General features: G+C 41.8%; 1 protein-coding gene across 1 annotated transcript in view; it reads left to right on the forward strand.

The window, feature by feature from the left end:
• IL13RA1 (interleukin 13 receptor subunit alpha 1) overlaps window positions 1-13,319 on the forward strand; it is a 75,943-nt gene that overhangs the window by 49,186 nt on the left and 13,438 nt on the right. Inside the window, exons 7-10 of the mRNA XM_062183525.1 lie at window positions 152-199; window positions 475-607; window positions 4,502-4,598; window positions 9,076-9,160. Of these exons, the coding sequence (XP_062039509.1) occupies window positions 152-199; window positions 475-607; window positions 4,502-4,598; window positions 9,076-9,160 (363 nt within the window). The remainder of the gene's footprint in view (window positions 1-151; window positions 200-474; window positions 608-4,501; window positions 4,599-9,075; window positions 9,161-13,319) is intronic.

Genomic DNA, 13,319 nt, shown 5'->3' on the forward strand with positions numbered 1-13,319 from the left:
TGATCCACCACCACTTACTAAAAAGGCCAACCTTCTTTCACTATATGTGATCTTCTTTTAATGGGATAAAAGTAAAGCTTAGTAGAAATAGCTAACTGATTTTTTTAAATATGTTTTTTAAGAGAGTCATTAATTTTTTTCTTCTTTCAAGGTTGAAGAGGCCAAATGTCAGGATTCAGAATTTGAAAGAAACACGGAGGTCAGTAAATTAAACTTTAGCTGTTTGTACTTAGACAAACAATTGGAGTTGGGACAGGGCAATCATAGTGTAAATTTAAACTGCTTTGAGAAAAACAAAACTACTTTGTTCTGTGGATCGTTGCCAACTTTTTTTAGGAGTTGAAGTCATATAATTTACATTACCATCCAAGTCTTAATCATATACAAAAGTTGGCAGATAATTATGTTATGATTCAATTGCAAAGACTGAATAAATTGGTAATATCTCTTGTGTATTTTTATTTTATATCTAAGGATACAATTTGTTTCATGGTCCCTGGTGTTCTTCCTGATACTTTGAATACAGTCAGAATAAGAGTCAAAACAAATAAGTTATGCTATGAGGATGACAAACTCTGGAGTAATTGGAGTCAAGCAATGAGTATAGGTAAGAGAACAGGTTTCATTAAAATTTAAAACCTTGATGCATGGAAACTAAGCTGAAGCAGAAAATAGGTTAGAGAAAGAAACTGTCACTTTTTGTTGATGTCAGCCAGAGTATTTACAATTAAAATTTCTTTTCTGTTTACGTCAAATCACTCTGTGTTAATTTACAGTATCCAACTTTTTGGAAAACCACAAGCCAAATGGTGTTATCCTTGCCTCTGTTCTCATTTTCATCAATATAGAAGGCATGCATAATCAAATATGCAGATTATACAATGCTAGAGAAATTTCTTATGTGCTGGTTGACAGAATCAAGAATGAAGCAATGACTATGATATCATTTATTTTTTTTTTATTTTTATTTTTTTTTATTTTTGACAGGCAGAGTGGACAGTGAGAGACAGAGAGAAAGGTCTTCCTTATGCCGTTGGTTCACCCTCCAATGGCCGCCGCGGTAGCGCGCTGCAGCCGGCGCACCGCGCTGTTCCGACGGCAGGAGCCAGGTGCTTCTCCTGGTCTCCCATGGGGTGCAGGGCCCAAGCACTTGGGCCATCCTCCACTGCACTCCCTGGCCACAGCAGAGAGCTGGCCTGGAAGAGGGGCAACCGGGACAGGATCGGTGCCCCGACCGGGACTAGAACCCGGTGCGCTGGCGCCGCAAGGCGGAGGATTAGCCTGTTGAGCCACGGCGCCGGCAGATATCATTTATTTTTAAAACATTTATTTATTTATTTGAAAGGCAGAATTAGAGGTGGAGAAACAGAGAGAGAGAGAGAGAGAGAGAGAGATCTTCCATCCACTGATTCACTCCCCAAATGGCTGCAACAGCAGGGTCTGGGCCAAATGGGGGCCAAGAACCAGGATCTTCTTCCAGGTCTCCCATATGGGTACAGGGGCCCAAACACTTGGGCCATCCTCCACTGCTTTCCCAGGCCATAGCAGGGAGCTGGATTGGAAGTGGAGCAGCCAGGACTCGAACCAGCACCCATATGGGATACTGACTTGACATCACAGATGACAGCTTCTGCTGCATCACGATGCCAGCCCCTATGATATCATTTAAATCTGAATCAGGGTTTGAAAAAAAATTGTTTATTAGTTGAGACTGACCAAACTGGGCTCAAGCACAGGATTTAAAAGACCTGTGCTTTATGGATGTGAGTGTTGTGTGGTGAGATACAGGGCTTTATTTGACTGTGAGCTCCAGGTGACTCAACATTGGAAACTTAAATATCCCTAAAAGTCATTTGAGGTCTTCCACAAACAGTGATGGTGCAGTGCCCATAACAAGGGAATTACTGCATGGTGCGGCCTAGTGGTCTGGGCGCCATCAGAAGTGTTCAGTATTCTGTTTCAAGTAGCACGTTGTAGGAGATGCTTTGGCAGACCAGAATATGTCCTCAAAAGGGTAATCAGGATGTTGAGGCACCTCAAAACTTGGCTAGGAAAATCTAATCAAATAACCTTGAAGAGTCACGATTGCTAAATTCTTCTAATTGACGTATTATTAGGTAGAAGGGGGAATTGGCTTTTCCTTCTGTGGTCCCTTGGGCAGTATTGAAACAACTTAAGACCTTGTTAAACAGCTGTCTCAAAGTCATAGAGGCAGTTTGCTAAAGTAGTCAATTACCTGTTAATTAAGAGACTGAACAAGCTATGTGCCAGGCATGGTTGTATAAGTTTTCTGTTGTTGTATGACAAATTACCTCAACATTTAAAAAAATAGAAAGTGAAAGAGTTACAGAGAGAGGTAGAGCCAAAGAGAGAGAGAGGTCTTCCATTCCACTGGTTCATTCCCCAAATGACCACAATGGCCAGAGCTGAGCTCCTCCAAAGCCAGAAGCAAGGAGCTTTTTCCGGGTCTCCCACATGGGTGCGGGGGCCCAAGGACTTGGGCCATCTTCTACTGCTTTCCCAGGCCATAGCAGAGAGCTGGATGGGAAGAGGACATCCGGGATTCGAACTGGCACCCATATGGGATGCCGGCACTGCAGGCTGGGGATTTAACCTGCTGCGCCACAGCCCCAGCCACTAAATTACCCCAACATTTAGTGACTTAAAACAACACATATTTACCAATTCACAATTTGTGTGGGTCAGAAATGTATGCACATCTTAGCTAGAGGTCTCATGAGGTTGCATTCAAGCTGCCAGTATAACTGCAGTCTAATCTGAAGGTTTGACTGGGACTGGATTATCCACTTGCAAGCTCATTCATGTGGTGGTTGGAAAGCCTCAGTTCCTCACTGGTTGCTAAATGGAGGCTGTAGTGAATTGGATTGTGTCCTCCAAAAAGTATTTTCAAGTTCCAACCCCTGGTACCGGTGCTTGTGACCTGCTTTGGAAATAGGACTTTTTGCAGATGTAATCAAGTTAAGATGAAGTCATACTTGATTAGAATAGACCTTAAATCTAAGGACCAGCATCCCCATAAGAAGAAGAGAGGAAACAGAGAGACACACAAACAGGGGAGGCCATGTGAAGAAGGAGCATGACCATGCTGGGACCTTAACTTTGGACTTCTAGCCTCTAAACCTGTGAGAGAGTAAAGATCTGCTATCTTAAGCCACCCAGTGTGTGGTAATGTATCACAATAGCTTTAAAAACTAATATAGAAGTTGCCCCCCTAGCCATTTGGACCTCGCTCAAAGTTTACCTCCTGACATTGAATCTGGCTTCCACAGTGATCCAAGCAAGAAAGGGTATGTGAGGGAACACCCAATATGAAACCCATGGCCTTTTATAATTTGATCTTGGAAATGAAATTCGATCACTGCCACTAATTCTGTTATTTAGAAGAGTCAGTTAATCCAGCCCATGCTCAGGGGAAGAGATTACATAAGAGTGTGAATATCCTGAGACAGGAATCATTTGAGGTCATCTTAGAGGCTACCTAAAACAATGCTGCTGGGCCTTAATGATGCCTTCTAGATAGTCATACCCTAGCAGGAAAGATAAATGTATAAATAGACAAATGATATTCTGTGCATTAGGTATAGCAAGGCAGGCTTTCGGATTGAACATTGCTATATTTGAGGCTTGCCTCCGTATTCCAACATTTACTAAACTATTCTGGATGAATTACTAAACCTCTCTGGGCCTCTTCCTTATCGAATATAGGTAGCTAACACTATATAGCATAGATATAAGCACCCACTGTGGATTCAAATGTGTAGTAGGCACTCATTTAAGAATAGTAGTCTTGGGGCTGGCATTGTGGCGTATAGAGTTAAGCCTCTGCAAGGCTGACACCCGATATGGGCGCCAGTTCAAGTCCTGGCTGCTCCTCTTCCAATCTAGCTCTCTGCTGTTGCCTGGGAAAGCAGCAGAGAATGGCCCAAGTGCTTAGGCCCCTGCCACACATTTGGGAGACCCAGATGAAACTCCCGGCTCCCGGCTTCGGCCTGGCCCAGTCCTGGCTGTTGTAGCCAATTGGGAAGTAAACCGGTGGATTGAAGATTCCTCTCTCTAACTCTGCTTTTCAAATGAATAAATAAATCTTTATATACAAAAAGAACAGTAGCTCTTGTGTTAGGGTTGTTTTAGATGTTCTTAGTAATGGTAAGGAAATATAGTCACTCTTAATGAGGTGTCATTTAATAGATATTGTGTATTTGTTAATAATGTTTGAAACTAGGTAAGATATCCTGAATTTAGATAGTCCTTAAAGTGTTTATTTATTCAGACGTGTTTTTAGGCACCAGGGAAAAACTTTAAAAAAAAATTTTTTTTAACTTCAAAAAATACTAAGAGAGGAAGATAATTGAAACGTTTTGAAAAATATGTTGGAGTGGGGGACAGAAATATTTGCAATCTTGCTAACAAAATTGCTGCTTAATTTACTACTAAAAGGGTTTCATTTCTCAGGTCTTTCTGTTTGCTTTCCATTCTCCAGGAAAGGAGCCCAATTCTACATTTTATATAACCATGTTACTCATCATTCCTGTCATCGTCACAGGCGCAATCATAATCCTTCTGCTCTATCTAAAACGGTAAGGCAACTGCCCAGGCAGGTTTTACAGTTTCTGCTAGCCCAGTTGCTATGGTTATTGCTCTCTGCACTGGTATTCTATGTTTGCCAGGTATATGTAGAGGCCTTTTGGCCAGAAATGACTTTTGGTGATATAACATGGCAAAGAAGTATTACTGTGCACACTCTCTGGTGGAGAACTATTGAATTTGCCTCCCAGGCCTCTGCTCAAGTACTGCTCCCTTTGTACGTGGTTCGTGTTGTTAAATAGGCCCTATGTTCACTTCATTCTGTCAAATGCCCAATTTCTCAACACTTAGTTGATAACTGGTAGAATGAAGTTTTAGAACTGCAGAGTGCTACTAATGAAATGACTTGTCCAATATATGAACGCAAAGCAGACTGCCATTTACAGCTGTAGGAAAGAAAACTTCATCAGTTTGTTACTTCTGTATGGTATTCATTCTCTAAGAATGTTGTATTTTATTCTCACAAGAGGGACTGTGACTTGTTCTTGCAATAAATACGTAAGATGGGAATAACGCTGTTTAGCTAGGTCCAGAACGAGTATTTTATCATTATTTCAACATCCATTTTTCAATGCCTGTTTATATGCCAGGCAGTGTTCTAAGTGCTGAAGTTATAGAGGTGTACAGGACAGACTGTATTCTAGAGAGATATGTGTGTGTATATGTATGTGTACATAGACATATATCTTCAGAAAATTCAAGGGAAAATGGAATTAAAAGATAAATTTACTTGGGTACAGAAAAATTCACCAAATAAAAATTTTTTTTAAATCTTCAACACTTTATTTTTTATTTTTTATTATGTATTTTGAGAGGTAGAGCTACAGACTGACAGAGGGAGAGATACAAATGTCTTCCATCTGCTGGTTCACTTCCCCCACAATTGCTGCAATGGCTGGAGCTGGGCCAATCCAAAGCCAGGAGCCAGGAGCTTCTTCCAGGTCTCCCATGTGGGTGCAGGGGCCCAAGCACTTGGACTGTCTTCCACTGCTTTACCAAGCCATAAACAGAGAGCTGCATCAGAAGACGAGCAGCAGGGACACAAACTGGAGCCCACGTGGGATGCTGGCACAGCAGGCAGAGAGTTAGCCTACTACACCACAGCACCGATCCCACCAAATAAAAGTTTTACAAATTAGGCCGGCGCCGCGGGTCACTAGGCTAATCCTCCGCCTTGCGGCACTGGCACACCGGGTTCTAGTCCCGGTCGGGGCACCGATCCTGTCCCGGTTGCCCTTCTTCCAGGCCGGCTCTCTGTTGTGGCCAGGGAGTGCAGTGGAGGATGGCCCAAGTGCTTGGGCCCTGCACCCCATGGGAGACCAGGAGAAGCACCTGGCTCCTGCCATCGGATCAGCGCGGTGCGCCGGCTGCAACGCGCTACCACGGCGGCCATTGGAGGGTGAACCAACGGCAAAGGAAGACCTTTCTCTCTGTCTCTCTCTCACTGTCCACTCTGCCTGTCAAAAAAAAAAAGTTTTACAAATTATTTTGTTCTTCACAAAGCTCTTGAAAAATGTATATTATGGAAAAACTGTGCATAGATTTCAAGTTTTTCACACCAAAATGATTTCACATAGTGAGAAGCAAGGTTGGCAGTGGGAGGCAGGGGTTGGAAGTTGTAGGAGGAACATTTTACATAGGATGGCCAGTGAGGCCTCTCTTGAGAAGGTAACATTTGAGGAGAGACTCATCTAAAGTAAAAGAATGAGCCATTCACGTATTTGAAGAGAGAGCATTCCAGGACAGGAAATAACCAGTGCAAAAGCCCTGGTGCTAGGTTGAACTTAGTGTGTCTGGCTGGAATAGAAGCTGCAAGAGGGAACAGGACAGGAGATGAGGCTGGAGAAGTTGGCAAACCAGATCATGCAGGCCATGGCAAGGAACGGAGATTTTTTTCTTGAGCATGATAGAAAACATTGGATACTTTTAAGCAGGACAGGTGAATGATGTGATGTGTTCTTATAAACAATCACTGTAGCTGTGAGCAGTAATTGACTTGGGCAAGAATGGAAGTAGGTAGACTAGACAGGATGCATTGCAGTGTGTTGGAAGAAAGGTGAGGGGACTAGCAATAGAGGCAGAAAGTAAGAAGTGCTGAGACTTGGGATGTGTTTGGAAAATAGGGTTGATACGACGTGATAGTTACTTGTCTATGAGGATGTGAGGGGAAACTGAGGATTCAAGGATACCTCTGAGATTTGGGCTTGAGCAGCTCAGTGAATGCAGGTGCCAATAACCAAGTCAGAGGAGATTGTGAGGAGGGCAGGCCTTAAGTGAAGGATGAAGACTTCATGAATATGTTATTAAGAAGCCTGTTACATAACTAAGTAGAGCTGTTACATAGGCAGTTGTATACAAAGATTCTTCAGAGTTCTAAGGCAAAATGGAATTAAAAGAATCTGCAGTTTAGGGGAGAAATCTGGGTGGGAGATACAATTCTGGGAGTCTTTTGGCTTGTAAATAGATTTAAAGTCTTAAAGATTTAAGACCAAAAGGGAGTCCTCATAAAATGAGAGAAGAAAAGGAGACAAAGACTGAACCCTACCTTTCTCTGAAGGAAGGAGACAACTTCCACTTTGACTATGACCGTGTCTCAAGAGGCGAACTCAAGAAGTTTCCATAGCCTTGGCAGCTCATGATAAGAGCCTTGGGTGATTACTGACTTCATAAATAAGAGTGTCAGTTGTTAAATCAACAACAGGAGTCACTGTGCACTTACTCCCCATGTAGGATCTCTGTCCTTAATGTGTTATACTGTGTGAATTAACAGTATAACTAGTACTCAAACAGTACTTTACACTTTGTGTTTCTGTGTGGATGCAAACTGTTGAAATCTTTACTTGGTATATACTAAACTGATCTTCTGACAATTGAAAATGAATCTTGATGTGAATGGGATGGGAGAAGGAGTGGGAGATAGGATAGTTGAGGGTGGGAGGGTGGTTATGGGGGGAAAAAGCCTCTATAATCCAAAAATTGTACTTTAGAAATTTATATTTTAAAAATATATATTTATATATTTAGAAATTTATATTTATTAAATAGAAGTTAAAAAAAGAAATATGCAATAAATAAGTCCTAAAAAAAACCCAAAAGACTAACCCTGGGTCATGCCAGTGGTACACCCTGGAAGATGAGCACAAAAGGGTACTTTAAGATTCAAAAGTAGAGGGGCCGGCGCTATGGCATAACAAGTAAAGCCACCACCTACGTGCTGGCATCCCATATGGGCGCCGGTTCAAGTTCCATCTGCTCCACTTCCGATCCAGCTCTCTGCTATAATCTGGGAAAGCAGGGGAAGATGGTCCAAGTCTTTGGGCCCCTCACCAACATGGGAGATCCAGAAGCAGCTCCAGGCTCCTGGCTTCGGATTGGCCCAGCTCTGGCTGTTACAGCCATTTGCGGAGTGAACCTGCAGATGGAAAACTCTCTCTGCCTCCGCCTCCACCTTTCCAGTAAATGAATGAGTGAATAAATAAATAAAATTTTTAAAGATGTATTTATTTGGAAGGCAGAGTTACAGAGAGGCAGAGAAAAAGAGAGATCTTCCATCCACTAGTTCACTCCCCAAATGGCTACATCAGCCAGAGCTTTACCAATCCGAAGCCAGGAGTCTGGAGTTTCTTCTGGGTCTCCCACATGGCTGCAGGGGCCCAAGGACTTGAGCCATCTTTTACTGCTTTCCCAGGCCATAGCAGAGAGCTGGCTCTGAAGTGGAGCAGCCGGGACTCAAATCAACAACCATATGAGATGCTGGCACTGCAGGTGGCTGTTTTACTCACCTCGCCACAGCGCCAGCCCCTATAAATAAATTTTTAACAAAAGAACATTCAAAAGTAGAGAGCAGAGAATTAAGAAGAAAGAAGAATTAGGACCAGCTCTGTGATGCAGTTAAAGCCACAGCCTGCAGCAACTGGCATCCCATGGGTGCCGGTTAGAGTCCTGGTTGCTCCACTTTCGATCCAACTCCCTGCTAATGCACCTGGAAAAGCAGTAGAAGATGGTCCAAGTGCTTGGGCCCCTGCACCCACATGGGAGTCCCTGATGAAGCTTCTGGCTCCTGGCTTTGGATTAGCCCAGCCCCAGCCATTGCAGTCAGTGGGGAATGAACCAGCAGATGCAAGCTCGCTTGCGCTCTCTCTCTACCGTTCAAGTAAATAAATAATATTTTTTTCCAAAATTATATGCAGCAAGCTCTACTCTGGTCTATTAAAATGTAGTATCATTATTATTATTTAAATGATAAGATATAAGTAATTTGCTTTTCTTATTGGTCTGTTTGCTCCACTCAAACTTGATGATCTTAAGATACTGATTTCCCATAGCCTATTTTAGGAATTTTTTCACAACTGCCTTGTTCATTTAAATGACTTGTGTACTGTGTCTTTTGCACATGTCTTCTTTTTAATGTGGCTGTATGGGATGCTTTTATGAACTGGAAGTTTTGATCAAAAATGTCTCTTTTTATAGGCTCAAGATCATTATATTTCCTCCAATTCCTGATCCTGGCAAGATTTTTAAAGAAATGTTTGGAGACCAGAATGATGAGACTCTGGTAAGCAGTGACTCCATGGGGCGTGATATTGGTCCTTTGGAGGCTATGAGATTTTTACAAATTATAGTAAAATATACATAAAATTTACAATTTTAGCCATTTTATGTGTACAATTCAGTGACATTAAGTATGTTTACAGTATTGAGCAACCCTCACCACTATTTCCAGAACTTTCTCTCCCCCTAGACAAAAGCTGCCTGTTCCCCTCTCCATTCTACCTTCTGTCTCTATGAATTTGCCTATTGTAAGTACTATATATAGAGAGACTCATACAATATTAATCCTTTTGTGTTTAGCTTATTTCACTTAGCATTCTGTTTTCAAGGTTGATCATGTTATAATGTGTATCAAGAAACTACAGTTTATCAAAAAGATTAAAGAACTGATTTAAAATGTTGTGTGTCAGGCCAAACATACCTGCTAAGAAGTCTTCAGTATATTTTGCCCATCTCAGATCACCAGGCTCCTTCTCTCTCTCTGGAGCAGAGAACATAGTTTGTCAAAACATGCAGGGGGAGGAGTCCTCTTTATGAAGCTAGCCTAATAAGAAGGCCTTCTGACTCTCAGATAATGTTTAAAAGCTGATATGGAGAAGTGCAAAGATAGGGTAAGTAATTGAAATGCATTTTGTTTATGCTGTTGCTTGGACAGCCAGCCTCCAAAGATAAGGAAGTGGAACAGACCTACTCCACTTGTTGATTTCCTGCAGACTCTCCTGCTAGAATTTGTAACTAGAAAACCTAAGACATTATGGGGACAAAGGGATTTGAGTTTTCTATGGTAAATACATTCACTCTAATGAAATAATAAAGACATTAAATAAAATAGGAATATCATTTTATATATCCTAAATCAGTACTAACAAGCATAGGGCAGTTAATTTAAGGAAATAGTCTGGTATACTAGATAATAACCTGGACTCTGGAGTCACATTGTCTGGATTGCAATCTCTGCTGTGTCATTTACTGTCTTTTTTACCTTGAGTAACTCCTGTCTCTCTCTCTCTCTCTTTCTCTCTCTCTCTCTCTCTCTCTCTGTGATTTAGCTTTCCTATTTGTAAAGCAGAGGTAGGGATAACATGGCTAATACCTTGTGAGTACTTAATAGGTGTTAATGATAAGTGTTATTAGTGATGATGATTTCTCTTTATATTTAATCCCAAAATAATTCTTACAATAATGAGTGATTCACAACAGCAACAATGATAATTTTTGGTTGAGGCAAGAAGACATGGAGGCTGATACACTGCCAGAATAGGATTCATTTTCATTAATTTTTTATCAAGCCATCTTTACAGATGGTAGATAGCCCTGGCTGATCCTGGGGATGGAGCACTACTGGGCAGGTGGGTCAAGAAGTCGGGTGCCTGATAAGGGGATTGTCTAATATAACTAGGCTGACTGGGGCAACTGGCATTTCTTCAACTTCAGTTGAATTACAATCAACTGGATTACTTGTAAAAAAACACAAGAGTACTTTTAAAAGTTTATGGGAAAATAGGATTAAAAGTGTGAGTTTAGGTGTAGGCATTTAGCTCAGGAGTTAAGATGCTGCTTGGGATGCCCACATGCTGTGTCGGGGTGCCTGGGTTCAAGTCTCAGCTGTGCTTCCAATTCCAACCTCCTGCTAATACACACCCTAGGATGTCCTCAAGGACCCAACTGTTGTCTAAGAGGTCTGTATAATGCAAATAGAGGGTGGGATAGTTCTGAGAAAAAGATTTGGGACCACATTATGAAGAGCTTTTTAAAAAAGACAAAAATGTTTGAAAGGCAGAGAGACATAAAGGCCAAAAGAGAGACATAGACAGAGGTGAAGAGGGAGAAAGAGAGCTCCCCTCTGCTGGTTCACTTCCCAGATGCCGCCAACAGTCGGGCATGGGTTGGCCCAAGCCAGGAGCCAGGATCTCACTCCAGATCCACCATGTGCTTGGCTGGAACCTAATTACTTGAGTCATCACTGCTGTCTCAGCAGTGATGTTAGCAAAGAAGCTGGAGTCAGGAGCCAGAGCTGGGAATCGAACTCTAGGCACCCTGATATGGAATACAGATGTGTTAACCTTTGTCTTAGCTGCTAGTTTAAATGCACCCCATGAGTAGTTTTAAATGGGAAAGGAATATTATGACAGCAGTCTGCAAGGAATGGATTAGAGAAGGAGGCAAACTGAGAACTTAGGCCTGAATTTGTAGTACATATTTTGTTTGGCAATGGTGATATATTTAAAATCTTCCAATTTAGAATCTTAGGCAGAGAATACAATCTCCAATTCATCTCAGGCCCTACTATTAGCAGTTTCCACTGTGGTTTTCCACATTGACCTAAATGCCAGACCCCAAAAGGTATTTGAGTTTGCTATCCCTCTTAGCAGAATGGAAACTAGTTACAATGCCTTATCACAAATGCCCAATACCTGTGCAGATATGTTTGGACTCACAAATATATACAAGACATGCCAACCAAAGCATTGATGAGGTATTAATTTCCATCCTAATAAATTGCTAAAAAGAGATAATATCCACTTTTAAAGGAAGTGGAGAACTGGCATTTTCCATATACTGCTGATGAGCCTAGAAAATGCTATGCTCATATATATATCCTTTCTGGAGGGTAGCTTGGTAAAATGTAACAAGAGTCTTTAATCCTGTTATTATACCTTATAAATTGATTTTTTAAAGTTTTATTTATTTATTTGATAGGCAGGTTTATAGAGAGGCAGAGAGAGAGAGGTCTTCCATCTGCTGGTTCACTCCCCAAATGGCCGCAACGGCCGGAGCTGCGCCAATCCAAAGTCAGGAGCTAGGAGCTTCTTCTGGATCTTCCACGTGGGTGCAGGGGCCCAAGGATTTGGGCCATCTTCTGCTTTTCCAGGCCACAGCAGAAAGCTGGATCAGAAGTGAAGCAGCTGGGACTAGAACCGGTGCCCATGTGTGATGCTGGCACTGCAGGCAAGCAGCTTTGCCAGCTATGACACAGCACCGGCCCCTATAAATTGATTTTAAGGAAATAATTCAACAACTGCACAAGGATCGCCAGTGCAGTGTTTGTTTCCAATGTGAAATATTAGAAACCAATAGCACATTGATAATTTTTTTTTTATTTATTTGACAGGCAGAGTTAGACAGTGAGAGAGACAGAGAGAAAGGTCTTCCTTCCGTTGGTTCACCCTCCAATGGCCGCTATGGCCGGCGCTGCTCCAATCGGAAGCCAGGAGCCAGGCACTTCTTCCTGGTCTCCCACGCTGGTGCAGGGGCCCAAGCACTTGGGCCCTCCTCCACTGCCCTCCCGGGCCACAGCAGAGAGCTGGACTGGAAGAGGAGCAACCGGGACTAGAACCTGGCACCCATATGGGATGCTGGCACTGCAGGCGGAGGATTAACCAAGTGAGCTACGGCGCCGGCCCCACATTGATAATTGAGAGTTCAAAAAATAAGTTAGATTTTCAAAGTGTCATAATACTCATGACAAAGAAACTCATAATAAATGTATATTATACTAACTTTTATGAAAATACTAATGTATTTTATACTTAAAACTATGAGTGGAAGGAACTGGGTCAGAATGAATGATCATCTCTAAGCAGCAAGATTGTAGGTACCTGAAATTATTCTGTCTACCTTTCTGAAATTTCCAAATTGCCTATAATGAGCATGTATTACTTTTATAATAAAAGAAACCCTGTACAAGTCATTAAGGGAAACAGAGAACATTGTAGTGATCCAGGTCTGGGAGATAATAGGGACTTGAACTTTGGTGGTAGCAGAGGAGATTGATGGAAGAGACATTATTGAAGGAAACTCATTATAACTTGGTGACTCTGTGTGGGTGATGAAAGGTGGGGAGGGTAAAAAATAATTTCAAGTTTTCAAGTCTGGGTGATAGAGTGAATGATGGTAGCATTGACAACAAAATCAGATCAATTATCTTTCTCAGAGATGGGAAAATTGCCTTTTTTCAATTTGCTGTCTAGAGGATAATATGTTGTTTCTGTCCTGATGAGTCAGATAATTCTGTAATTGAGGGAGGCAGATAAACTGACAAGAAGGACCACTGAAAGGATAAGGTGTTTTTGTTCATGGTGGTTGCAGACCATTAAACAAAATGAGTTCTTTAAAACAAGAAGTATAATAAAAATGCCAGATATGCTTTTAACCAGATGAAC

Source organism: Lepus europaeus, chromosome X (assembly GCF_033115175.1).
Source record: "Lepus europaeus isolate LE1 chromosome X, mLepTim1.pri, whole genome shotgun sequence".
NCBI lineage: Eukaryota > Metazoa > Chordata > Mammalia > Lagomorpha > Leporidae > Lepus > Lepus europaeus.